The following is a 26,791-nucleotide window of genomic DNA, read 5'->3' on the forward strand; positions in this document are numbered from 1 at the left end:
ACTTTTTTGAAATTATCAACTTTTTATCGGGAGCAACCCACGCTTCATCACACACGTCATTTAATTCTTCTGATTCAGGAAAAACTGTTTGTAGTTTTTTCACACCATACATAATACCCTGTTTTACGGTATCTGTAGTATCAGCTAAATGTAACGTCTCCTTCATTGCCAAAATCATATAACGTGTGGCCCTACTGGAAAATACGTTTGAATTTCTACCGTCGTCACTGGAATCAGTGCCCGTGTCTGGGTCTGTGTCGACCGACTGAGGCAAAGGGCGTTTTACAGCCCCTGACGGTGTTTGAGGCGCCTGGACAGGCATTAATTGATTGTCCGGCCGCCTCATGTCCTCAACTGACTGTTTAAGGGAAGATAAACCATCACGTAATTCCACAAATAAAGGCATCCATTCTGGTGTCGACCCCCTGGGGGGTGACATCTGCATATTTGGCAATTGCTCCGCCTCCACACCAATATCGTCCTCATACATGTCGACACCACGTACCGACACACACCGCAAACTCACAGGGAATGCTCTAATGAAGACAGGACCCACTAGCCCTTTTGGGGAGACAGAGGGAGAGTCTGCCAGCACACACCACAAAGCGCTATATATACAAGGGATATCCTTATATTAAGTGCTCCCTTATAGCTGCTTTAATATATATATATATAGCCATTAATGTGCCCCCCCTCTCTGTTTTACCCTGTTTCTGTAGTGCAGTGCAGGGGAGAGACCTGGGAGCCGTTCTGACCAGCGGAGCTGTGACAGAAAATGGCGCCGTGTGCTGAGGAGATAGGCCCCGCCCCTTTTTCGGCGGGTTCTTCTCCCGCTATTTTTCCAGTCAGGCAGGGGTTAAATATCTCCATATAGCCCCTATGGGCTATATGTGAGGTATTTTTAGCCTTGTATAAGGTTTATATTTGCCTCTCAGAGCGCCCCCCCCCAGCGCTCTGCACCCTCAGTGACTGCCCAGTGAAGTGTGCTGAGAGGAAAATGGCGCACAGCTGCAGTGCTGTGCGCTACCTTATGAAGACTGAGGAGTCTTCAGCCGCCGGTTTCCGGACCTCTTCACGCTTCAGCATCTGCAAGGGGGTCGGCGGCGCGGCTCCGGGACCGGACTCCACGGCTGGGCCTGTGTTCGATCCCTCTGGAGCTAATGGTGTCCAGTAGCCAAGCAGCAAATCCACTCTGCATGCAGGTGAGTTTACTACTTTCCCCCTAAGTCCCACGTTGCAGTGATCCTGTTGCCAGCAGGACTCACTGTAAAGAAAAAAAAAAAAAAAACCTAAACTAAACTTTCTCTAAGCAGCTCTTTAGGAGAGCCACCTAGATTGCACCCTTCTCGTTCGGGCACAAAATCTAACTGGAGTCTGGAGGAGGGTCATAGGGGGAGGAGCCAGTGCACACCACCTGACCTAGTAAAGCTTTACTTTTTTGTGCCCTGTCTCCTGCGGAGCCGCTATTCCCCATGGTCCTTTCAGGAACCCCAGCATCCACTTAGGACGATAGAGAAATATATATATATATATATATATATATATATATATATATATATATATATATATATATATATACATACATATATGCATACATACACATTATATATATACACATATCCTGATACACAGGTATTACACATTTTTACAAGTCTGAAACTAAATGTGACCTCACACAGGCTTAAAACCTGAGATGACTGCTGCTTGACCACAGCTTAGTTAATGGGCCCTTCTAGTGGCCGGCGCCGGGAGCGCACTCTGGAGAGCTATCCTGACTGTAAAACCTATGGTAGGTTTATATTGATAGTGTAAGCCCAAACTGAGCTATTTTTAACAGTTTAAACTAGCATGTATCACTGGTAGTACACTGGTGATACCTGTGATACATGTATGTAGGTGATCACTGGTGATACATGATACTAGCATGTATCACTGGTAGTTGGATCACCAGATTCCCCCAGATGGCAAAACAGTATGCAACCCTGCTTAGCTTCCAAGCTCAGATGAGTTTGTCCAGTGTGGTGTGGCTGTAGATTAAAAATACCTACAGCACCTTGTACTCTCAGGTGGCTAATCAGGCCCAACACTGCTTAGCTTCCAAAATCAGATGAGATTGGGCGTATCCAGTGTGGTGTGGCCAAGTGAATTAAGCCAAAGCTGCTGCAGGTGAGACCTGAACTCATACTGCTCCACAGATACTGTTTTATAAGCACCATGTGCTGACCAAATGTTATAACATATCTTACTTTACAACAATGAGCAAAGCCAGTATTTGGCTGCCACAACCATGATTCAGATTTGCAGTCTTTAGGATAATATCATTATAAACAGTTATGATATAAATAATTATGTATATCCATGTTTTAGACATGGCAGGGAAACTGCTTATTAGTAATTGCTGGTGTCTTACTCATGCAGACAGACAATACAAAAAACAAAACAAAAACAAAGACAGACAACTTGCACGACTCAGTAATTATAGCACTAAGTTGTCTCTATAAATATATATCTGGCCAAGTGCAGTGCACGCCAGCCATATGCCTGCTCCCAAATTCCCCTTAACACCCCTGCGCCTTCAATGGAGGAGAGATGTAACACAGGAAATTCTGGAAATACAACAGGAAACATGGTTAATCTTGTTTTAACAAAGACTTCATAGCCTATTGTAATACATATGCAGCGCTGCTGTATTCCCTTATCAATAAGAGTTGAATCATGAGATTTTATCCAGTGACCCTGACATTTCTGTGTGCAGGGAACATCACTGTGGCAGCAAAGTTACTCACTATAAGAAACCTGCCTTTTGACTCTCATTTGTGTGCCCCCCCATGCTCCGTATACCGTTCTCTATACACGGAGCCGGGCTATGGTGGAGAGGGAGCCCAAAGCGGCATCGAGGGCCTGGGCCACACACACACACATACACACAGTATCCCACACAGTGGGGCAGCAGCGTGAGCTGACCGCCCCGTTCAACATACCTGGACCCTGTGGTGAGGGCTATGACGGGCCTTCTCTGTAAGTTCCGTCCAGCCTTTACTGCAGGTTTTAGTCCTGCACATGGTAGTGAGGGAGCTCTTTTTAGAGAGGTCCGACAACCACAGCTGCTAAAGCAGCCTTCACTATCCCTGACCCACGCCTATTGGAAAGGGGGATGGGATGTGGTAAATCGTTGAAAAAAGAAAAACTTAGAAAAAAAATCCAATGAAATGTGGACCTCTGTGGCAGCAAAGCCACAAGCCTACTAACTGCGTCGAGCACAGAAAAAACACTGAGGTACTCAGGGATATGGAGGGGAGGTATAGTTCCAAAATTAATTTATTCAGTGCCTACTTCCTGTGGAAGCCGTCCATATCCCAAGAGTACTCCAGTGACCCCTAGTGGATGAAAAAGAAACTAATATTTTGTAACTGCAAATAAAAAAGTGTCTGACACACCTGTGTTTAGTTAAAGTAACAAGTATACAAACACAAAACATCAATAATGGGTTGTAATTATGTACTGGAAGCAGGTGGAATGAAGGGAATTGCAAGTGAGGAAAGCCATCACTGTTATGGAGAAGAGGAGGTGGCAGATATGCTACATTAGTGCTTGGTGGAAGCGTTACCCTATTAATAAGACCATTTCACTCTGGACAACTGGTACATGGTGTGGATAGACTGCAAACTGAAGCAGGAAGAAATAGGGGTCTATGCCTTGCTCTCTAGTTGGCAGTGTGTGGTGCATTACATACAATACATTTTCGGTAATCACTTTATATGCAGAATATTTACAATGTAAATACACTAGCAGCACATTGAGAATTTTTATACCTGTAGTTTGGAAAAGGAATGTACTGTACAATGCAATACTCGGTTAGGTTTAATTTAGTCTCCACAGAACACATGTATAATACTACAACGTAGACTTTATCCCTGCTAAATAGAATCTGCAATCCTTAACTTGAACTACAAGTATTTACACATGGCCGAGTCACATAATTAGCTAATAACCAGAGTAACCGCCATGTGAAGAATGGACAGCAGCTAGATGGGCTGAACTGTCATTTTAGTCACGTCTGGTAGCCCCCAGGTACATTTTGATGGTGAGCTGCTCCACTGTACAGTGTCAGTCGGTCCTCAAGCTCCTTCATAACCAACGTTAACCTCTCCCATCAATGACACGTGGTGCTCCGCAGTTTCACATCAGTTATTCGCAATGGTGCCATTTGTCCAGTCATGATACACCTGCCCCACACCAGCACGAAAACAGTTCCCAATCTGCGCCGTGTCAGAAATACTGCCACGCTTGGCCCAAAAGCCAACAATCATCCCTATTTGCAACTCTGATAAATATACCCATGACAGCAATGAGTGGTGTGTGCAGACGGCCTATCACACCTTATTTACCCACCAAGCCGTCGCACAACATATGACGTACTTCATGGGTTACACGCTGCCGATGTCAAATGTAGCAGGTGGTCATAATGATGTGATTCGACGGTGTATAACAATAATTACAGACATGTTTAAATGACTGTATTTATCATCCAATCAGAAACCTGCAACACATTTTTACCTACCCATGGATTTAAGTAAGAAAATGCAGTGAAGGGTAAGAATGATTGGTGCCAAATACTGCAATGCTACCACAGTGAGGTAACAAAAGATTCGAGAAATCTGCACGAGAAGATACAAAAAGATGAATTAGTGGAAATTACTTGTCATTAAAGCATAATTTATGGTCACTAAGATAAAATCCAACAAAACAAAAAATAAGATTTTACTCACCGGTAAATCTATTTCTCGTAGTCCGTAGTGGATGCTGGGAACTCCGGCTCCGCAGGAGACTGGGCACAACTAAAGAAAGCTTTAGGACTACCTGGTGTGCACTGGCTCCTCCCTCTATGACCCTCCTCCAGACCTCAGTTAGGATACTGTGCCCGGAAGAGCTGACACAATAAGGAAGGATTTTGAATCCCGGGTAAGACTCATACCAGCCACACCAATCACACCGTATAAATCGTGATACTATACCCAGTTAACAGTATGACTGAGCCTCTCAACGGATGGCTCAACAATAACCCTTTAGTTAACAATAACTATATACAAGTATTGCAGACAATCCGCACTTGGGATGGGCGCCCAGCATCCACTACGGACTACGAGAAATAGATTTACCGGTGAGTAAAATCTTATTTTCTCTGACGTCCTAGTGGATGCTGGGAACTCCGTAAGGACCATGGGGATTATACCAAAGCTCCCAAACGGGCGGGAGAGTGTGGATGACTCTGCAGCACCGAATGAGCAAACTCTAGGTCCTCCACAGCCAGGGTATCAAACTTGTAGACTTTTGCAAAAATGTTTGAACCCGACCAAGTAACAGCTCGGCAAAGTTGTAAAGCCGAGACCCCTCGGGCAGCCGCCCAAGAAGAGCCCACTTTCCTTGTGGAATGGGCTTTTACAGATTTAGGGTGCGGCAGTCCAGCCGCAGAATGTGCAAGTTGAATCGTGCTACCGATCCAGCGAGCAATAGTCTGCTTAGAAGCAGGAGCACCCAGCTTGTTGGGTGCATACAGGATAAATAGCGAGCCAGTTTTCCTGACTCCAGCCGTCCTGGAAACATATATTTTCAGGGCCCTGACTACGTCCAGTAACTTGGAGTCCTCCAAGTCCCACGTAGCCGCAGGCACCACAATAGGTTGGTTCACATGAAAAGCCATAGGAAGGAATTGAGAACGAGTCCTCAATTCCGCCCTATCCATATGAAAATCAGATAAGGGCTTTTGCATGACAAAACCGCCAATTCTGATACACGCCTGGCCGACGCCAAGGCCAACCGCATGACCACTTTCCACGTGAGGTATTTTAGCTCTACGGATTTAAGTGGCTCAACCCAATGCGACTTCAGGAAATCCAACACCACGTTGAGATCCCACGGTGCCACTAGAGGCACACACGGGGGCTGAATATGCAGCACTCCCTTAACAAAAGTCTGAACTTCAGGCAGTGAAGCCAGTTCTTTTTGGAAGAAAATGTACAGAGCCGAAATCTGGACCTTAACGTAACCCAATTTTAGGCCAGTAGTCACTCCTGACTGTAGGAAGTGCAGAAATCGACCCAGTTGAAATTCCTCCGTTGGGGCCTTCCTGGCCTCACACCAAGCAACATATTTTTGCCATATGCGGTGATAATATTTGCGATCACATCTTTCCTAGCCTTAATCAGCGTAGGAATGACTTCCTCCGGAATGCCTATTTCCTTTAGGATCCGGTGTTCAACCGCCATGCCGTCAAACACAGCCGTGGTAAGTCTTGGAACAGGCAGGGCCCCTGCTGCAGCAGGTCCTGTCTGAGCGACAGAGGCCATGGGTCCTCTGACATAATTTCTTGAAGTTCTGGGAACCAAGCTCTTCTTGGCCAATCCGGAACCACGAGTATAGTTCTTACTCCTCTCCTTCTTAGTATTCTCAATACCTTGGGTATGAGAGGCAAAGGAAGGAACCCATACACCGACTGGTACACCCACCGTGTTACCAGAGCATCCACAGCTATCGCCTGAGGGTCCCTTGACCTGGCGCAATATCTTTTTAGCGTTTTGTTGAGGCAGGACGCCATCATGTCCACCTGTGGCCTTTGCCAACGGTGTACAATCATTTTGAAGACTTCTGGATGAAGTCCCCACTCTCCCGGGTGGAGGTCGTGCCTGCTGAGAAAGTCTGCTTCCCAGTTGTCCACTCCGGGAATGAACACTGCTGACAGTGCTAACACATGATTTTCCGCCCATCGGAAAATCCTTGTGGCTTCTGCCATCACCATCCTGCTTCTTGTGCCGCCCTGCTGGTTTACATGGGCGACCGCCGTGATGTTGTCCGACTGGATCAGCACCGGCTGGTGTTGAAGCAGGGTCTAGCCTGACTTAGGTCATTGTGAATGGCCCTTAGTCCCAGAATATTTATGTGTAGGGAAGTCTCCTGACTTGACCATAATCCTTGGAAGTTTCTTCCGTGTGACTGACCCCCAGCCTCGAAGGCTGGCATCTATGGTCACCAGGACCCAGTCCTGTATGCCGAATCTGCGGCCCTCTAGAAGATGAGCACTCTGCAGCCACCACAACAGCGACACCCTGGCCCTTGGAGACAGGGTTATCAGCCGATGCATCTGAAGATGCGACCCGGACCACTTGTCCAACAGATCCCACTGGAAGATCCTTGCATGGAACCTACCGAATGGAATTTCTTCGTAAGAAGCTACCATCTTTCCCAGGACTCGCGTGCATTGATGCACCGACACCTGTATTTGTATTAGGAGGTCTCTGACTAGAGATGACAACTCCTCGACCTTCTCCTCCGGGAGAAAATAAGAATTTACTTACCGATAATTCTATTTCTCGGAGTCCGTAGTGGATGCTGGGGTTCCTGAAAGGACCATGGGGAATAGCGGCTCCGCAGGAGACAGGGCACAAAAGTAAAGCTTTTACAGGTCAGGTGGTGTGTACTGGCTCCTCCCCCCATGACCCTCCTCCAGACTCCAGTTAGGTACTGTGCCCGGACGAGCGTACACAATAAGGGAGGATTTTGAATCCCGGGTAAGACTCATACCAGCCACACCAATCACACCGTACAACTTGTGATCTAAACCCAGTTAACAGTATGATAACAGAGGAGCCTCTGAAAGATGGCTTCCTAAACAATAACCCGAATTAGTTAACAATAACTATGTACAAGTATTGCAGATAATCCGCACTTGGGATGGGCGCCCAGCATCCACTACGGACTCCGAGAAATAGAATTATCGGTAAGTAAATTCTTATTTTCTCTATCGTCCTAAGTGGATGCTGGGGTTCCTGAAAGGACCATGGGGATTATACCAAAGCTCCCAAACGGGCGGGAGAGTGCGGATGACTCTGCAGCACCGAATGAGAGAACTCCAGGTCCTCCTTTGCCAGGGTATCAAATTTGTAAAAATTTACAAACGTGTTCTCCCCTGACCACGTAGCTGCTCGGCAGAGTTGTAATGCCGAGACCCCTCGGGCAGGCGCCCAAGATGAGCCCACCTTCCTTGCGGAATGGGCCTTAACAGATTTAGGCTGTGGCAGGCCTGCCACAGAATGTACAAGTTGAATTTTGTTACAAATCCAACGAGCAATCGACTGCTTAGAAGCAGGTGCACCCAACTTGTTGGGTGCATACAGTATAAACAGCGAGTCAGATTTTCTGACTCCAGCCGTCCTTTAAATGTATATTTTTAAGGCTCTGACAACGTCCAACAACTTGGAGTCCTTCAAGTCGTCTGTAGCCGCAGGCACTACAATAGGCTGGTTCAGGTGAAACGCTGATACCACCTTAGGGAGAAAATGCGGACGCGTCCGCAGCTCTGCCCTATGTCGAATGGAAAATTAAATAAGGGCTTTTATAAAACAAAGCCGCCAGTTCAGATACTCTCCCGGCCGAAGCCAGGGCCAGTAACATAGTCACTTTCCATGTGAGATATTTCAAATCCACATTCTTTAGTGGTTCAAACCAATTGGATTTGAGGAAATCTAAAACTACATTTAGATTCCACGGTGCCACCTTAGGCACCACAGGAGGCTGTATATGCAGTACTCCTTTGATAAAAATCTGGACCTCAGGGACTGAGGCCAATTCTTTTTGGAAGAATATTGATAGGGCCGAAATTTGAACCTTAATAGATCCCAATTTGAGACCCATAGACAATCCTGATTGCAGGAAATGTAGGAAAACGACCCAGTTGAAATTCCTCCATCGGAGCACTCCGCTGCTCGCACCACGCAACATATTTTCGCCAAATACGGCGATAATGCTTCGCGGTGACTTCCTTCCTTGCCTTTATCAAGGTAGGAATGACTTCTTCCGGAATGCCTTTTCCTTTTAGGATCTGGCATTCAAACGCCATGCCGTCAAACGCAGCCGCGGTAAGTCTTGAAAAAGACAAGGACCCTGCTGAAGCAGGTCCCTTCTCAGAAGTAGAGGCCACGGATCGTCCGTGACCATCTCTTGAAGTTCCGGGTACCAAGTCCTTCTTGGCCAATCCGGAGCCACTAGTCTTACTCCTCTTTGCCGTATAATCCTCAATACCTTTGGTATGAGAGGCAGAGGAGGAAACACATATACCGACTGGTACACCCAAGGTGTTACCAGCGCGTCCACAGCTATTGCCTGCGGATCTCTTGACCTGGCGCAATACCTGTCCAGTGTTTTGTTGAGGCGAGACGCCATCATGTCCACCATTGGTTTTACCCAACGGTTTAATAGCATGTGGAAAACTTCTGGATGAAGTCCCCACTCTCCCGGGTGAAGGTCGTGTCTGCTGAGGAAGTCTGCTTCCCAGTTGTCCACGCCCGGGATGAATACTGCTGACAGTGCTATCACGTGATTCTCCGCCCAGCGAAGGATCCTGGCAGCTTCTGCCACTGCCCTCCTGCTTCTTGTGCCGCCCTGACTGTTTACATGGGCGACTGCCGTGATGTTGTCCGACTGGATCAACACCGGTCTTCCTTGAAGCAGAGGTTCCGCCTGGCTTAGAGCATTGTAGATTGCTCTTAGTTCCAGAATGCTTATGTGAAGAGACTTTTTCAGGCTCGACCACACTCCCTGGAAATTTCTTCCCTGTGTGACTGCTCCCCAGCCTCTCAGGCTGGCATCCGTGGTCACCAGGATCCAATCCTGCATGCCGAATCTGCGGCCCTCCAATAGATGAGCCTCCTGCAACCACCACAGAAGGGATACCCTTGTCCTCGGCGACAGGGTTATCCGCAGGTGCATCTGAAGATGCGACCCTGACCATTTGTCCAACAGATCCCTTTGCATGGAATCTGCCGAAAGGGATTGCTTCGTAAGAAGCTACCATTTTTTCCCAGGACTCTTGTGCATTGATGTACAGACACCTTTCCTGGTTTTAGGAGGTTCCTGACCAGGTCAGATAACTCCTTGGCTTTTTCTTCGGGAAGAAAAACCTTTTTCTGAACTGTGTCCAGAATCATCCCCAGGAACAGCAGACGAGTTGTCGGCATTAATTGGGATTTTGGAATATTCAGAATCCATCCGTGCTGCTTTAGCACCTCTTGAGATAGTGCTAAACCCATCTCTAGCTGTTCTCTGGACCTTGCCCTTATTAGGAGATCGTCCAAGTATGGGATAATTAATACGCCTTTTCTTCGAAGAAGAAATATTATCTCGGCCATTACCTTTGTAAAGACCCGAGGTGCCGTGGACAAACCAAACGGCAGCGTCTGAAACTGATAGTGACAGTTTTGTACAACGAACCTGAGGTACCCCTGGTGTGAGGGGTAATTGGAACGTGGAGATACGCATCCTTGATGCCCAAGGATACCATAAAGTCCCCTTCTTCCAGGTTCGCTATCACTGCTCTGAGCGACTCCATCTTGAACTTGAACTTCTTTATGTACAGGTTCAAGGACTTCAGATTTAGAATAGGCCTTACCGAGCCATCCGGCTTCGGTACCACAAAAAGAGTGGAATAATACCCCTTCCCTTGTTGTAGAAGAGGTACCTTGACTATCACCTGCTGAGAATACAGCTTGTGAATGGCTTCCAAAACCGTCTCCCTTTCTGAGGGGGACGTTGGTAAAGCAGACTTCAGGAAACGGCGAGGTGGCTCTGTCTCTAATTTCAACCTGTACCCCTGAGATATTATCTGCAGGATCCAGGGATTTACCTGCGAGTGAGCCCACTGCGCGCTGTAATTCTTGAGACGACCGCCTACCGCCCCCGAGTCCGCTTGCGAAGCCCCAGCGTCATGCTGAGGCTTTTGTAGAAGCCGGGGAGGGCTTCTGTTCCTGGGAAGGAGCTGCCTGTTGCTGTCTCTTCCCTCGTCCTCTGCCTCGTGGCAGATATGAATAGCCCTTTGCTCTCTTATTTTTAAAGGAACGAAAGGGCTGCGGTTGAAAAGTCGGTGCCTTTTTCTGTTGGGGAGTGACTTGAGGTAGAAAGGTGGATTTCCCGGCCGTAGCCGTGGCCACCAAATCCGATAGACCGACCCCAAATAACTCTTCTACGCATCGCCTGTCCACTGTCGTGTCCATAAAGCTCTTCTGGCCGAAATGGACATAGCACTTACCCGTGATGCCAGTGTGCAGATATCTCTCTGTGCATCACGCATATAAAGAAATGCATCCTTTATTTGTTCTAACAACAGTAAAATATTGTCCCTGTCCAGGGTATCAATATTTTCGATCAGGGACTCTGACCAAACTACCCCAGCACTGCACATCCAGGCAGTCGCAATAGCTGGTCGTAGTATAACACCTGCATGTGTGTATATACCTTTTTGGATATTTTCCATCCTCCTATCTGATGGATCTTTAAGTGCGGCCGTCTCAGGAGAGGGTAACGCCACTTGTTTTGATAAGCGTGTTAGCGCTTTGTCCACCCTAGGAGGTGTTTCCCAGCGCTCCCTAACCTCTGGCGGGAAAGGGTATAAAGCCAATAACTTCTTTGAAATTAGCAGTTTTTTATCGGGGCACCCCACGCTTCATCACACACGTCATTTAATTCTTCTGATTCGGTAAAAACTACTGGTAGTTTTTTCACACCCCACATAATACCCTGTTTAGTGGTACCTGTAGTATCAGCTAAATGTAACATCTCCTTTATTGCCAAAATCATATAACGTGTGGCCCTACTGGAAAATACGGTTGATTCGTCACCTTCACCACCGGAATCAGTGCCTGTGTCTGGGTCTGTGTCGACCGACTGAGGCAAAGGGCGTTTTACAGCCCCTGACGGTGTTTGAGGCGCCTGGACAGGCACTAATTGAGTGTCCGGCCGCCTCATGTCGGCAAACGACTGCTTAAGCGAGTTGACGCTATCCCGTAATTCCACAAATAAAGGCATCCATTCTGGTGTCGACCCCCTAGGAGGTGACATCCTCATATTTGGCAATTGCTCCGCCTCCACACCAATAACGTCCTCATACATGTCGACACACACGTACCGACACACAGCAGACACACAGGGAATGCTCTATACGAAGACAGGACCCACTAGCCCTTTGGGGAGACAGAGGGAGAGTCTGCCAGCACACACCAAAAAACGCTATATATGACAGGGATAGCCTTATGATTAAGTGCTCCCTTATAGCTGCTTTTATAGTAATATATTGCCATTTATTTTGCCCCCCCTCTCTGTTATACCCTGTTTCTGTAGTGCAGTGCAGGGGAGAGACCTGGGAGCCTTCCTGACCAGCGGAGCTGTGACAGAAAATGGCGCCGTGTGCTGAGGAGATAGGCCCCGCCCCTTTTTCGGCGGGCTCGTCTCCCGCTATTTAGTACATTTAGGCAGGGGTAAATATCTCCATATAGCCTCTGGGGCTATATGTGAGGTATTTTTAGCCTTTTTAAAGGTTTTCATTTGCCTCCCAGGGCGCCCCCCCCCCAGCGCCCTGCACCCTCAGTGACTGCCGTGTGAAGTGTGCTGAGAGGAAAATGGCGCACAGCTGCAGTGCTGTGCGCTACCTTAAGAAGACTGCAGGAGTCTTCAGCCGCCGATTCTGGACCTCTTCTTGCTTCAGCATCTGTGAGGGAGCCGGCGGCGTGGCTCCGGTGACCATCCAGGCTGTACCTGTGATCGTCCCTCTGGAGCTTCATGTCCAGTAGCCAAGAAGCCAATCCATCCTGCACGCAGGTGAGTTCACTTCTTCTCCCCTCTGTCCCTCGTTGCAGTGATCCTGTTGCCAGCAGGAATCACTGTAAAATAAAAAACCTAAGCTAAACTCTCTAAGCAGCTCTTTATGAGAGCCACCTAGAATTGCACCCTTCTCGGCCGGGCACAAAAATCTAACTGGAGTCTGGAGGAGGGTCATGGGGGGAGGAGCCAGTACACACCACCTGACCTGTAAAAGCTTTACTTTTGTGCCCTGTCTCCTGCGGAGCCGCTATTCCCCATGGTCCTTTCAGGAACCCCAGCATCCACTTAGGACGATAGAGAAACCCTTTTTCCTGTTCTGTGTCCAGAACCATACTCAGGAACAGTAGACGCGTCGTAGGAACCAGCTGCGACTTTGGACTATTCAGAATCCAGCCCTGCTGTTTGTAGCACTTCCCGAGATAGGGCTACTCCGACGAACAACTGTTCCCTGGACCTCGCCTCTATAAGGAGATCGTCCAAGTACGGGATAATTATAACTCCCTTTTTTCGAAGGAGTATCATCATTTCGGCCATTACCTTGGTAAATACCCTCGGTGCCGGGACAGACCAACGGCAACGTCTGGAATTGGTAATGACAGTCCTGTACCACAATTTTTAGGTACTCCTGGTGAGGAGGGTAAATGGGGACATGCAGGTAAGCATCCTTGATGTCCAGTGATACCATCTAATCCCCTTCGTCCAGGCTTGCAATAACCGCCCTGAGCGATTCCATTTTGAACTTGAACCTTCGTCTATAAGTGTTCAAGGATTTCAGTTTTAGAATGGGTCTCACCGAACCGTCTGGTTTCGGTACCACAAACATTGTGGAATAGTAACCCCGTCCTTGTTGAAGGAGGGGTACCTTGATTATCACCTGCTGGAAGTACAGCTTGTGAATTGCCGCCAGTACTACCTCTCCTCAAGGGCAGCAGGCAAGGCTGATTTGAGGTAACGGCGAAGGGGAGTCGCCTCGAACTCCAGCTTGTATCCCTGTGATACTATTTGCAGAACCCAGGGATCCACATGTGAGCGAGCCCACTGGTCGCTGAAGTTCCCGAGACGCGCCCCCCACCGCACCTGGCTCCACCTGTGGAGCCCCAGCGTCATGCAGCGGACTCAGAGGAAGCGGGGGAAGATTTTTGATCCTGGGAACTGGCTGTCTGGTGCAGCTTTTTCCCTCTTCCCTTGTCTCTGTGCAGAAAGGAAGCGCCTTTGACCCGCTTGCTTTTCTGAAGCCGAAAGGACTGTACCTTATAATACGGTGCTTTCTTAGGCTGTGAGGAAACTTGGGGTAAATATTTTCCTTCCCAGCTGTTGCTGTGGATACGAGGTCCCAGAGACCATTCCCAAACAATTCCTCACCCTTATAAAGGCAGAATCTTCATGTGCCTTCTAAAGTCAGCATCGCCTGTCCACTGCCGGGTCCCTAATACCCTCCTGGCAGAATGGACATTACATTAATTCTGGATGCCAGCCGGCAAATATCCCTCTGTGCATCCCTCATATATAAGACGACGTCTTTAATATGCTCTTTGGTTAGCAATATAGTGTCCCTGTCCTGACAGGGTAATAGACCACGCTGTAGCAGCACTATCCATGCTGAAGGCAATTGCAGGTCTCAGTATAGTACCTGAGTGTGTATATACAGACTTCAGGATAGCCTCCTGCTTTTTATCAGCAGGCTCCTTTAAAGTGGCCGTATCCTAAGACGGCAGTGCCACCTTTTTGACAAACGTGTGAGCGCCTTATCCACCCTAGGGGATATCTCCCAACGTGACCTATCCTCTGGCGGGAAAGGGTACGCCATCAGAAACTTTTTAGAAATTACCAGTTTCTTATCGGGGGAACCCACGCTTCTTCACACACTTCATTCACTCATCTGATGGCGGAACAAAACACTGTCTGCTTTTTCTCCCCAAAACATAAAACCCCTTTTTTGTGGTACCTGGGTTGTCAGAAATGTATAACACATTTTTAATTGCCGAGATCATGCAACGGATGTTCCTAGTGGATTGTGTATATGTCTCAACCTCGTCGACACTGGAGTCAGACTCCGTGTCGACATCTGTGTCTGCCATCTGAGGTAGCGGGCGTTTTTGAGCCCCTGATGGCCTTTGAGACGCCTGGGCAGGCGCGGGCTGAGAAGCCAGCTGTCCCACAGCTGTTACGTCATTCAGCCTTTTATGTAAGGAGTTGACACTGTCGGTTAATACCTTCCACCTATCCATCCACTCTGGTGTCGGCCCCACAGGCGGCGACATCACATTTATCGGCATCTGCTCCGCCTCCACATAAGCCTCCTCATCAACCACGTCGACACAGCCGTACCGACACACCGCACACACTCAGGGAATGCTCTGACTGAGGACAGGACCCCACAAAGTTCTTTGGGGAGACAGAGAGAGAGTATGCCAGCACACACCAGAGCGCTATATAATGCAGGGATTAACACTATAACTGAGTGATTTTTCCCCCAATAGCTGCTTGTATACACAATATTGCGCCTAAATTTAGTGCCCCCCCCTCTCTTTTTAACCCTTTGAGCCTGAAAACTACAGGGGAGAGCCTGGGGAGCTGTCTTCCAGCTGCACTGTGAAGAAAAAATGGCGCCAGTGTGCTGAGGGAGATAGCCCCGCCCCTTTTTCGGCTGACTTTTCTCCCGCTTTTTTTATGGATTCTGGCAGGGGTATTTATCACATATATAGCCTCTGGGACTATATATTGTGATTTTTTGCCAGCCAAGGTATTCATATTGCTGCTCAGGGCGCCCCCCCCCCCCCCCCCAGCGCCCTGCACCCATCAGTGACCGGAGTGTGAGGTGTGCATGAGGAGCAATGGCGCACAGCTGCAGTGCTGTGCGCTACCTTGTTGAAGACCGAAGTCTTCTGCCGCCGATTTCCAGGACCATCTTCATGCTTCTGGCTCTGTAAGGGGGACGGCGGCGCGGCTCCGTCACCGAACGATCGAGGTCGGGTCCTGTGTTCGATCCCTCTGGAGCTAATGGTGTCCAGTAGCCTAAGAAGCCCAAACTATCTCCAGTCAGGTAGGTTCGCTTCTTCTCCCCTTAGTCCCTCGTAGCAGTGAGTCTGTTGCCAGCAGATCTCACTGAAAATAAAAAACCTAAAATATACTTTCTTTTCTAGGAGCTCAGGAGAGCCCCTAGTGTGCATCCAGCTCAGCCGGGCACAAGATTCTAACTGAGGTCTGGAGGAGGGTCATAGAGGGAGGAGCCAGTGCACACCAGGTAGTCCTAAAGCTTTCTTTAGTTGTGCCCAGTCTCCTGCGGAGCCGCTATTCCCCATGGTCCTTACGGAGTTCCCAGCATCCACTAGGACGTCAGAGAAATAGGATTTTAGTACCTACCGGTAAATCCTTTTCTCCTAGTCCGTAGAGGATGCTGGGGACTCCAAAAGGACCATGTGGTATAGACAGATCCGCAGGAGCTTGGGCACACTATAAAGACTTAAACTGGGTGTGAACTGGCTCCTTCCTCTATGCCCCTCCCCCAGACCTCAGTTAGAAAACTGTGCCCAGGAGAGACGGACATTTCGAGGAAAGAATTTATAATTTAAACACTGTGAGTGTCATACCAGCTCACACCACGAACATACCGCAAGACATGGCCTTCAACAGAATACCAGCCCACGGTATGAAAACCATACAGCCATACGCTCAGAAAATATGTAAACACAACCTGTGTGTCAACCCAACCAATAATAATAAACCACATGCCATAGCATGAACAACGTCAGCTAAAGCCTGAACGAGAAGAAACACCACAAAGTGCAACCAAAATCAATAACTGCAGACACAGTACGCACTGGGACGGGCGCCCAGCATCCTCTACGGACTAGGAGAAAAGGATTTACCGGTAGGTACTAAAATCCTATTTTCTCTTACGTCCTAGAGGATGCTGGAGACTCCAAAAGGACCATGGGGTCTATACCAATGCTCCAGAACGGGCGGGGGAGTGCGGACGACTCTGCAGCACCGATTGAACAAACCTGGAGGTCCCCATCATCCAGGGTATCAAACTTGTAGAGCTTAGCACAGGTGTTTGAAACCCGACCAATTAGCAGCTCGGCAAAGTTAACCCGCCGAGACACCTCGTGCATCCGCCCAAGAAGAGTCCATCTTCCTAGTAGAATGGGTCTCCCCCAACTCCGGTAACGGCAATCCAGCAGTAGAACCAGCACACCGAATCGTATCACAGATCCAGCGTGTAACGGACTGCAGAGACGCAGGCGCCCCAAGCACGCTGAGAGCATACCGGACAAACAGCAAACAGAGCCTCTGTTACCCCAAACTGAGCCCATTTGGCGACATAAATCTTCAAAGCCCTGACTACATCGAGAGACATTGAATCAGCCAAGGCTGAAATTTCCACAGGCATCAAACTAGGCAGGGTTTTGATAAACCCTGCAAACCTTTTTCGGCAGAACTACTATCCGAGTTCTCAATTCTATCCACTTGGAAGATCAAACAGGGGCTCTTGTGAGACAAAGCCGCTACTTCCGACAACCGCCTTGCGGTCGCCCAAAAAGCAAAAGCATGACCACTCTCCAAGAGAGAAATTTTAACACAACCTGTAATAAAGGTCCCAATCAGTGAGACACAAGAAACGCAACACCACGTCAAGATCCCACTGTGCCAATGGAGCACAAATGGAGGTTGGATGTGCAGTACTCCTTTCACGAAAGTCTGAACTTCCGGAAAGGTGGCCAACTCTTTTTTTTTTTTTTTCTAAAGAAAATTTAGAAGGCCAAAACTGCCCTGAAACGGAGCCTAACTGTAGGCCCGCATCCACACTTGCTTCCACAGAATGTAGAAGAACGACTCAGCTGAAACTCCGCCGTAGGAAGCTTCTTAGATTTACACCAAGACACATATTCACGCCAAATACGATGTTAAGGCTTCGCCGTTACTTCATTTTTAGCCTGAAGAAGTGTGGAAATTACCTCACTTGGAATACCCGATCGGACTAGGATATGGCGTTCAACCGCCACGCCATCAAACGCAGCAGCGGTAAGTACTGAAACACGCCTGAATCTTTCTGTAACAGTTCCTCCCGTAGAGGAAGAGGCCAGGGATCTTCTATGAATAAATCTTGATGAACTGGATACCAAGCCCTCCTTGGCTCTACCGGAACAATGAGGATCGCCAGAACCTCTGTTCTTCTTACGTTTATCACCTTCAGCAGAGTTAAAACGAAGGGGACACATAGACCGACTGAAAACACCCAAGGTGTCACGAGGGCGTCCACTGCTATAGCTTGAGAGTCCCTTGACCTGGGAACCATATTCCTGAGGTCTCTCGTTGAGGCGAGACGCCAACATGCCCAATTGAGGCACTCCTCAAAGACTTGTCACTTCTGTAAAACTTCTTGATGAAGACAGTATTTCTCCCGGATGGAGAGCGCGTCTGCAGAGGCAATCTATTTCTCTGTCGTTTACGTCCGGAACTAAGACTGCTAATATAACGTTTACCAGTCTTTCCACCCAGCGGAAAACTATTTCAGCTTCTGCTATTGTCGCTTTGCTCCTTGTTTCGCCCTAGCGGCTTACTTACGCCACTGCTGTCAAGTCCTCCAACAGAATTAATACGGGCAGATCACGAAGAATATGTTCGTTGAAAATAGCTCTTACTTCAAGAAGCTCAGTGTAGACAAGCTTCGTAGCTTGACCTTTTCCTCTGGAAATACTTCCCATGCAAGGACTGCTCCCCATCCTTGGAGATCTGCATACATGGACACCAGGAACTAATCCTGGATCCCGAACCTTCGTCCCACTAGGAGGTGAGAACTGAGCAGACACCACAGGAGCGATATCCTGACCATTAGAATTATATTCCGGTGCATGTGCCGGTGAAACCCGGACCCCATTCCCAACAGGTCCCGTGAAAACCACTCTGGCAATCGACATGCTCACCGAAAAGGCCTCTTAGGCCGCACCCAACTTCTTCATCAACGGAACATATAGATGGATTGGCACTGCAAATCTGATCCGACTCAGGATCCTCAGACCTCTTTCCACAGGAAAACACAGAACCTCAACCGTTCAGTATCTATCCTGATACCACCTCCGACATCTGCGTCGTTGGGAACAACAGCCCTTCCCTGTGTTGAAGAACAGTCAGAGGAAAAAACAACGATTTGCACCACTTGTTTCTTGACCTCGACTCAATCAGGCGAACATCTCAGTACAGAATAACAATGGCTCTTACTACTGAAAGAAAACCATCATACTACCATCACCCCAGTGAAATGGCAAAGACCATCCTGGCTATCCCTCCAGGTAATCTGAATGCGTAGAACAACGCATGTAAACATTTTTTTTTTTTTATAACCGGAACAGGAGGACAAGGCCCTGAACCTGATGCACCTCTGGAGTGGCGTCGCGTATTACCTCTGCTTCCAGAGGGGAAACGGTAAGATCGATCAGAAAATCAGTGAGGGGAAACATCTGTAATTCAAGACAGTCCGCCTCTGGATTCTATAACTAACTCACGTGTCCTGGTCTATTCCCGGACTAACTGAAAGGTAGCAGACGAGTCCCCACCGGAGTGGGCTCCATCCAGATATACTCAGCACCATGTGGTGGATGTGTGAGAAACAAAACGACATCCGCTTCTACGAACCTAACAAGGCTGCAGAACACTTACCTTCTCACCTTCCATCAGCACAGAAAAGGAAAAAAGAACGGTATCGACTAGTTAAAGGGACTGCATCCCACAAAGGAATGCGTCACCAACCGTTGTGAGGGAATCTAACTCACTAAGTTAGATTTACCAGCAGTATCCGCCGAGATTGACTGAACTAGGGCATCCCCAAAAAGCGGCACACCACCCCAGGGAAACACTCCAGTATCTCTCTGAGTCAGCATCAGCATTTCCTCGGTCACCTCCTGCAGCCTGCCGCGATGTATAGAGAAGACCCAACATAAGGAAAATCCCCTATCTCTGCAGGATAATTTTATCAGATGTCCTTCCGAATATAAACACTCCCTCATGTGCATGTAATGCCAATAAGACCAAAGAATAGAAATTAAATATCACTTAGCTTCCTGTAGCCGATCCCTTGTGACAGGACCCTGTGTCGACTTTCACAGTATTCTATCCGCCGCGGGAAAAGAATAAACATTCGGACTCCTTGACAGGACGGGAGACCCACTCGTCACGGTCGACCTAGAACTTTATCAACAGAGCGACCAGCACATAAGAAAGAATACAATTACTGCAGCATTCATTATAAATCATAAGATGAATACACATGATGTAATACACATATACACACATATCCTACCTATATATACACATATAACATACATATAAGCGGATTGTCCGGAACCTTCGGGACCCAAATGACATTAATGTGTTCTGAATGTGTATGACCATGTACTGAATACCGCAGTTGTGGTTCTACCAGGAAGCATTAAAGTCGACAGAAAACCTAGTAGTCGTCGACAGCAGGGAGCAGTTACCAGGCAAAATAACATTCTTGCGACCCCAAGGGGTCCGAGGGAATTATACATATATAATTTTAAACAACATTCCCCCACAGATATAACCATGTCAGTGCTTGAGCTACAGGCTCATGGAAGCGAATCATATAAATACCCATAAATATATATATACACAGGTATAAGTTAGCTACAGCATGTCAATTTAGACCCGGTAATAACAGTTGGTGCCGACAGGGTCACCCACAGATTACTGTGTCTCCCATACCGTGTTTACTATGAACAAGTATAACACAACCGATCTGTTGACTCAGTATCTACAATAACAAGCACCAAACAGGCGTCGGCGATGCCGACAATGAACCCCAGAGGCGTTAGTGACAGAACATTCACACATGTCGACATAAGTGTATATCTGACAGGGAGCACACAGCGATTATACACAACCATGAGTACATGCCCATTTCCAAATCAAATAGTATTATACATTCCAACATAACACTAACAATATGTGCCCCCCCTTGTTTGTGCTGTACACTGTTTTGGCGTGGACACTGAGGAAAAATGGCGCTGTATCTAGCTGTGAGGGCTAAGCCCCGCCCCGTATCGGCGCACGGTAGGCCGTTATATTATAATATATAACCCCCCTGCGCCCTGCACCCGATACCAGCCGCTGGTGTGTGGGAGCAATGGCGCGCAGCAGGACCGCTGCGATATGCTGGCGAGGGTAGCGGACACGGTGCACCGAAGAACAACTTAAGCCAGCCTAAAAAAGAGCCTCAGTAACTTGCTGACCAGGGCGCTCCCCCCCCCCAGCGCCCTGCGAGTGCGTTGGTGTGTGGGAGCACGGAGCGCGACCGCTGCCTGTTACCTCCGTTACTGAAGTCTTCTGCCGTCACTGAAGTCTTCTTCTCTTCTAATACTCACCCGGCTTCTTTCTTCTGGCTTCTGTGAGGGAAGTGACGGCGCGGCTCCGGGAACAAGCAGCTAGGCGAACCACGTGATCGAACCCTCTGGAGCTAATGGTGTCCAGTAGCCGAGAAGCAGAGCCCTTAAACTAAGAAGTAGGTCTGACTTCTCTCCCCTCACTCCCACGATGCAGGGAGCCTGTAGCCAGCAGGTCTCCCTGATAATAACAAACTAATATAAAGTCTTTCTAGAGAAACTCAGTAGAGCTCCCCTAGTGTGTGTCCATTCACTCCTGGGCACAAAGTCTAACTGAGGTCTGGGGGAGGGGCATAGAGGGAGCAGCCAGTTCACACCCAGTTTAAGTCTTTATAGTGTGCCCAAGCTCCTGTGGATCAGTCTATACCCCATGGTCCTTTTGGAGTCCCCAGCATCCTCTAGGACGTAAGAGAAATGGTCTTGTTATGTAGTAAAAACGTAGGTTCTCCTGCAGCTCAACAACTACATATTATGAATAGATTTACATCTGGCCACTTACTTTACGCTGAATTTCCAACATAGATATGCGACCCGCCTCCCTTTTCATCTTTTCCACCCAACGATCAGCAAGTCCAAGATATGCTTGCAAATGGAAGCGGGTCAAAGAGAGACGGAGGAGGCACAGAATCACGATGATCCACAAGCGAAAGGTGTTGTAAGTAGAGTCAGACATGCTGGAGTGATTGATATGGAAAAATATACAGCTATTATTATGATTTATATAACTGCTATCCAGTATACAGCCTGTATAAGCATACATAGGGACCTGCGTGGGAAAGAGAGAACGTACAGTACGGATGGTGTAATGATTAGTATTACTGCCTCACAGCATTGAGGTCATGGGTTCAATTCCCTCCATGGCCCTAACTGTGCGGAGTTTGTATATTATCCCCGTACTTGCGTGAGTTTCCTCCGGGTACTCCAGTTTCCTCCCACAATCCAAAAATATATACTGGTAGGTTAATTGGCTCCCACCAAAAATAAAAAATAAATAACACTAGCGTGAATGTGTCTGTGTGTACATGTGATAGGGAATATAGATTGTAAGCTCCACTGGGGCAGGGACTGATGTGAATGGCCAAATATTCTATGTAAAGCGCTGCGGAATATGTGTGCGCTATATAAATAACTGGTAATAAACAAACAAACAAACAAACAAACAAACGTGTAAGCTGTGAAAGGGCAAATTGTTAAAAAGTGTGTTGGCTGGAAAAGTCTCTGGTGAATACAGGATGCCGAGAGAAGCCTGTCCCAAAGGTTAAGAAACTGGTAAATAGTCTCATTTAGTGAAATAGAAACTTCCAAATAAATGGTGCATATATTTGCTAGAAACGGTATCAGGTCTTCAACGAAGTGCTCCAAGTTGATGGGACAAAATTATAGATGTTTTTTAAGATAAGGGATATTCTGATTGGTGGAGAAAGATTGTGCAAATAGGAATGCAATGGTAGAGAATGACTGACTGGGCTTTCATGGAAGGTTGGTTAACAGAGTTAGGGGCACATTTATCAACAAGTGATAAAACTAGTTGCGAATGACAAATGGTGCTCCAGCCAATCAGCTCCTGTCATGACAGTTAGGAACTGAACACGTAACGTGAGCGGATTGGCTGGCCCACCATATATCATAAACACAAAGTTTTAGTGTTCACAATGAGTTTTATCACTCTTTAATAAATGAGCCCCATGGACACCTAAAACTTGTACGCAACTCTCTACATTTATTTGACCTTAAACCATGTTAAGCACCGTAGCATGGTAGTTTGAAGTAGAGGCTTGACACAGCACAGTAGTGTTTCAGCAGGAACAAGGCAGTGTTACAGCAACAGCTTTGCAGTATTGCAGTATAGTAGTATCATAGCACAGAAGCATTAAATAGCGGTATCATAGCATACTGGAGCACTCTTAGCATAGCAAGATTACAGCATACCACATAATGGCTTATAAATATCGGTACTTCCTCTATCACAGAACAAGCACCATTTCATTACCAGGCTTTGAATTAACCAGATGTGAGAGGGGGAGTCACCACCTGAATCCCAATAGGTTAACCCCTTCCACACATGGTGCAGTTTGTCACTCTGCCACAGCACAAACAGATGTACCAAGAAGGTCTGGTTCATTCTTACTACTCACAGCTGTACAGACTGTTTACCCATTGGTGCTTTCAAGAGGAAGTCTCTGGTAATTGGCCGGATCCACAATATCACCACAATGACAGGAGGCAGAAAGCTGGCATGGAGTAGAAGCCTGCACAAAATATATGATGAATTACAATGAGGTCACAATATGACATTATAAAAAAAAGAATAATAATTTTTAAAGAAGAAGTAAAACTAAGCTCTCCTTAATATTAAGAATACTCTCTCAGTCGGGTACTCCCTCTTTCAGATAATTATTTCCTGAGATATTCTGCTTGACACGAATAGGATAGATATATTTGATACTGCTGCTCACCCACATATCAGATTTGTGTTGTTGTGGACACTACATATTTTCCTTGGATTTTGCAATGTTGAGATTACAGTATCTCCTATTTACTGTTAATGTGATGTTGCTTATTGATTATGTTTATGCAGTCTTATAATAAACTATTTATATAATAATAAAAAAAAAGAAAAAAAGAAATAATACTCTCCCACTACATTCGTAGGTGCCTATTTCATATTCGGATTACATGAATTCATTGCATATATCCTTGTTCAGTGATCCTTTTATTTCTATTATTGTGTTTTATGTTTTGCTCATAGTTTGTGAATATACTTACTGGAGTATCGGTCTGTCTGCAGCCATCTTAAGGGCATCCAAGTGAGTCTGAGCCAGTCGCAAGCCAGGAAATGTCAGACAGGCACCAAGGAAAGAGCTGAAGGCAACCAGCGCAATTTTGAATGCAAGTTTAATAAAGGGGATACTGGAAAGGAAAAAACAAACATGACATTTAAGCAGCAGTATGCAAATTGCACAAAGAAAATATTCTCATTCAACAACTAAAGCCAAATGTTGTTTGAGATGAAAGAATGTTGCTTAATGACATAAAAAAAGTAATAAAAATCTAAGAGTAATGGGAACACAACAATATTATTATTAACAGTTTCTTATACAGCGCAGCAAATTCTGTTGCACTTTACAATTGGAAACAACAATAAAACAAAACTGGGTTATAACATAGAGGTAGGAGGGCCCTGTTCTTAAGTATACAAGCTATAGGCAAATAGGCATTGATACACAAGGGTAGGTGTTATTCATTGCATAAGTCCACCAGACTGCAAACGTTCTTAGTGGGCAAGGGTTGGCCAAGGGTCAGGAGGATGGGAAAGTGAAGAAAGGATACATGTAAGGATGCAAGTGGATAGGTAAGTTTATGAAGGTTATGTGGGTGGTTCCAGAATTTGATAAGAATGCCTGAAGAGGTGAGTTCTCAGGGAACCCTTGAAAGTTTGGAGACTAGAGGAAAGTCTTATTGTGCATGGGAGGGCATTCGACAGAGCGGGTGCAGCCCAAAGAAAGTTCTGCAATCGTGAATGGGAGTGAGTAATGAGTGTCGATAAAAGACACAGATCTTGTGCAAATTGAAGAGGTCGGGTCGGGAGATATTTTGAGATAAGTGAAGATATGTATGTTGGTGTAGTTTGGTTAATAGCCTTGTGTTTGTGCAGGCCCGGTGCTACCACTAGGCAGCTGCCTATGAGCGCCAGCCACTGGAGGGCAGTACCACACGATGTCGATGAGTGCTCCTATATTACCGTCTTAGCTTAGCTCCTCCTCTTCCTTAAGAGATGAGGAGCGGAGCAAGGATGCCATAGCCGCCCCTCTGTTATCAGCCGTCACACACAGCAGCACTGACAGTGTAAGTGTACATTACCCAGCAGCCGCCTCTTCTTAAGTACACTGTCAGCTCCTCTCTGCAGTCCTCGCACCCCTCCCGAAAATGAATGGTAAATAAAGCAGTAACTGATGGGGGGGGGGGGGGTGCAGGCCGGGTCGATTGGAGCGTTCGCCCCCTCCACCTCCTGCCTAGCTAGGTCCGTCCTTGATCCTCTTTCTATTCAGTGATTGCGGTCCAGCACTAAGCAGCATGAGAAGATGCCGCTGTACACACCTCCTCCTCTGTGATCTAAGGAGATCAGTGGCAGCCTCTCTCTGCATGATTTATTAGGCTGTGCTGTGTGAACGGGGGTCGTAGGTGGTGGGGGAAGAATGCAGTGCAGACTATGGTGGTCATTCAGAGTTGTTCGCTCGCTAGTCATTTTTAGCAGCCGTGCAAACGCTATGCCGCCTCCCACTGGGAGTGTGTTTTAGCTTAGCAGAAGGGCGAACGAAAGGATCGCAGAGCGACTACAAAATATTTTTGTGCAGTTTCAGAGTAGCTTCAGACCTACTCAGCGCTTGCGATCACTTCAGACTGTTCAGTTCCTGTCCTGACGTCACAAACACGCCCTGCGTTCGCCCAGCCACGCCTGTGTTTTCCTGGCACGCCTGCGTTTTTCCCGAACACTCCCTGAAAACGGTCATTTGCCACCCAGAAACGCCCGCTTCATGTCAATCACTCTGCGGCCAGCAGTGCGACTGAAAAGCATCGCTAGACCCTGTGTGAAACTACATTGTTCGTTGTAATAGTACGTCGCGCGTGCGCATTGCGCTACATACGCATGCACAGAAGTGCCGTTTTTTTGCATCATCGCTGCACAGCGACCGAAAACAGCTAGCGATCAACTCGGAATGACCCCCAGTGTCTACAAAGTTATTACTGTGTGCAGCCAGCTCCCAGCATGGGACTGGGCTAAGCATAAGGAGGCACAAGCCAGACCAAGCCAGGGGTGAGGGGTGCTGAACATTGGAGCTGAATAGGATGAGCTGCAGTTTACAGAGGGACATGTAGTAATGGCTAGCATTACACCCACTGTAGTCTGCGCATCCAGCAGTATGTACTCCCTGCCCTGCTTCACGTAGGTAAGTGGCTGCAAATATGGACACCTAGCCAGGGCAGGTACGTGGCTAGTGGCACCTTCCTGTGACTACTTTGAGCAGAGAAGGTGCTCTTGATCCTGGACATTGGGGGTCATTCCGAGTTGATCGTAGCTGTGCTAAATTTAGCACAGCTATGATCATCTTCCCTGACATGCGGGGGGATGCCCAGCACAGGGCTAGCCCGCCCCGCATGTCAGGCCGCCTCCCCCCTGCACAAGTACAAAAGCAACGCACAGCGGCGATGCTTTTGTATTTGTGGAGTAACCCCCGGCCAGCGCAGCTCCTGCAGCTGGCCGGGAGTTGATTGTCGCTGCCACTGGCCACAGCGGCTGCGTGAGACGTCACGCAGCTGCCGCGGCCCACCCCCCCAATGGTCCGGCCACGCCTGTGTTGGCTGGACCGCGCCCCCTAAAATGAACGCCTCAGAGGCGATCGCCAGGCAACGACGGCTGCACTGCAGCGCCGGCGCATGCGCAGTTCCGACCCGATCGCTGCACTGCAACAAACTGCAGCGAGCGATCGGGTCGGAATGACCCCCATTGTGCATGGGGAACTTCTGCATGTGTCTGTACATGGGGGGGGGGGGGCGCTAACACTAAAATGTAATCAAAACTTTGCAAACTGCAGTTTTTGAAGGTTTGACTGCATATTCCAAATGCTCAAAGCTCTGGAAAGGTGCCCGATAGGCACAGCCAAGGATGTGATGCTGACAAGTCAGAGAGGGCCCTCCTGTCTTAAGTGTCCTATGGCCTCCCTAAGTCTTAATCCAGCCCTGGG

The 26,791-nt window shown here is 47.7% G+C and overlaps 1 protein-coding gene across 3 annotated transcripts in view; it reads right to left on the reverse strand.

Annotated features, from left to right (window-relative positions):
• Positions 1–4,538: 4,538 nt before the first annotated feature.
• TMEM161A (transmembrane protein 161A) overlaps positions 4,539–26,791 on the reverse strand; it is an 80,006-nt gene continuing 57,753 nt past the window's right edge. For all 3 annotated transcript variants that reach the window (XM_063914549.1, XM_063914548.1, XM_063914550.1), the window contains exons 8-11: positions 23,814–23,957; positions 23,183–23,296; positions 21,547–21,721; positions 4,539–4,658 (exon numbers count right to left, since the gene is read on the reverse strand). In XM_063914549.1, coding sequence (XP_063770619.1) covers positions 4,554–4,658; positions 21,547–21,721; positions 23,183–23,296; positions 23,814–23,957 — 538 coding nt within the window. In that variant the 3' untranslated portion in view covers positions 4,539–4,553. The remainder of the gene's footprint in view (positions 4,659–21,546; positions 21,722–23,182; positions 23,297–23,813; positions 23,958–26,791) is intronic.

The sequence above is a fragment of the Pseudophryne corroboree genome, chromosome 1 (assembly GCF_028390025.1).
Source record: "Pseudophryne corroboree isolate aPseCor3 chromosome 1, aPseCor3.hap2, whole genome shotgun sequence".
Taxonomy (NCBI): Eukaryota; Metazoa; Chordata; class Amphibia; order Anura; family Myobatrachidae; genus Pseudophryne; species Pseudophryne corroboree.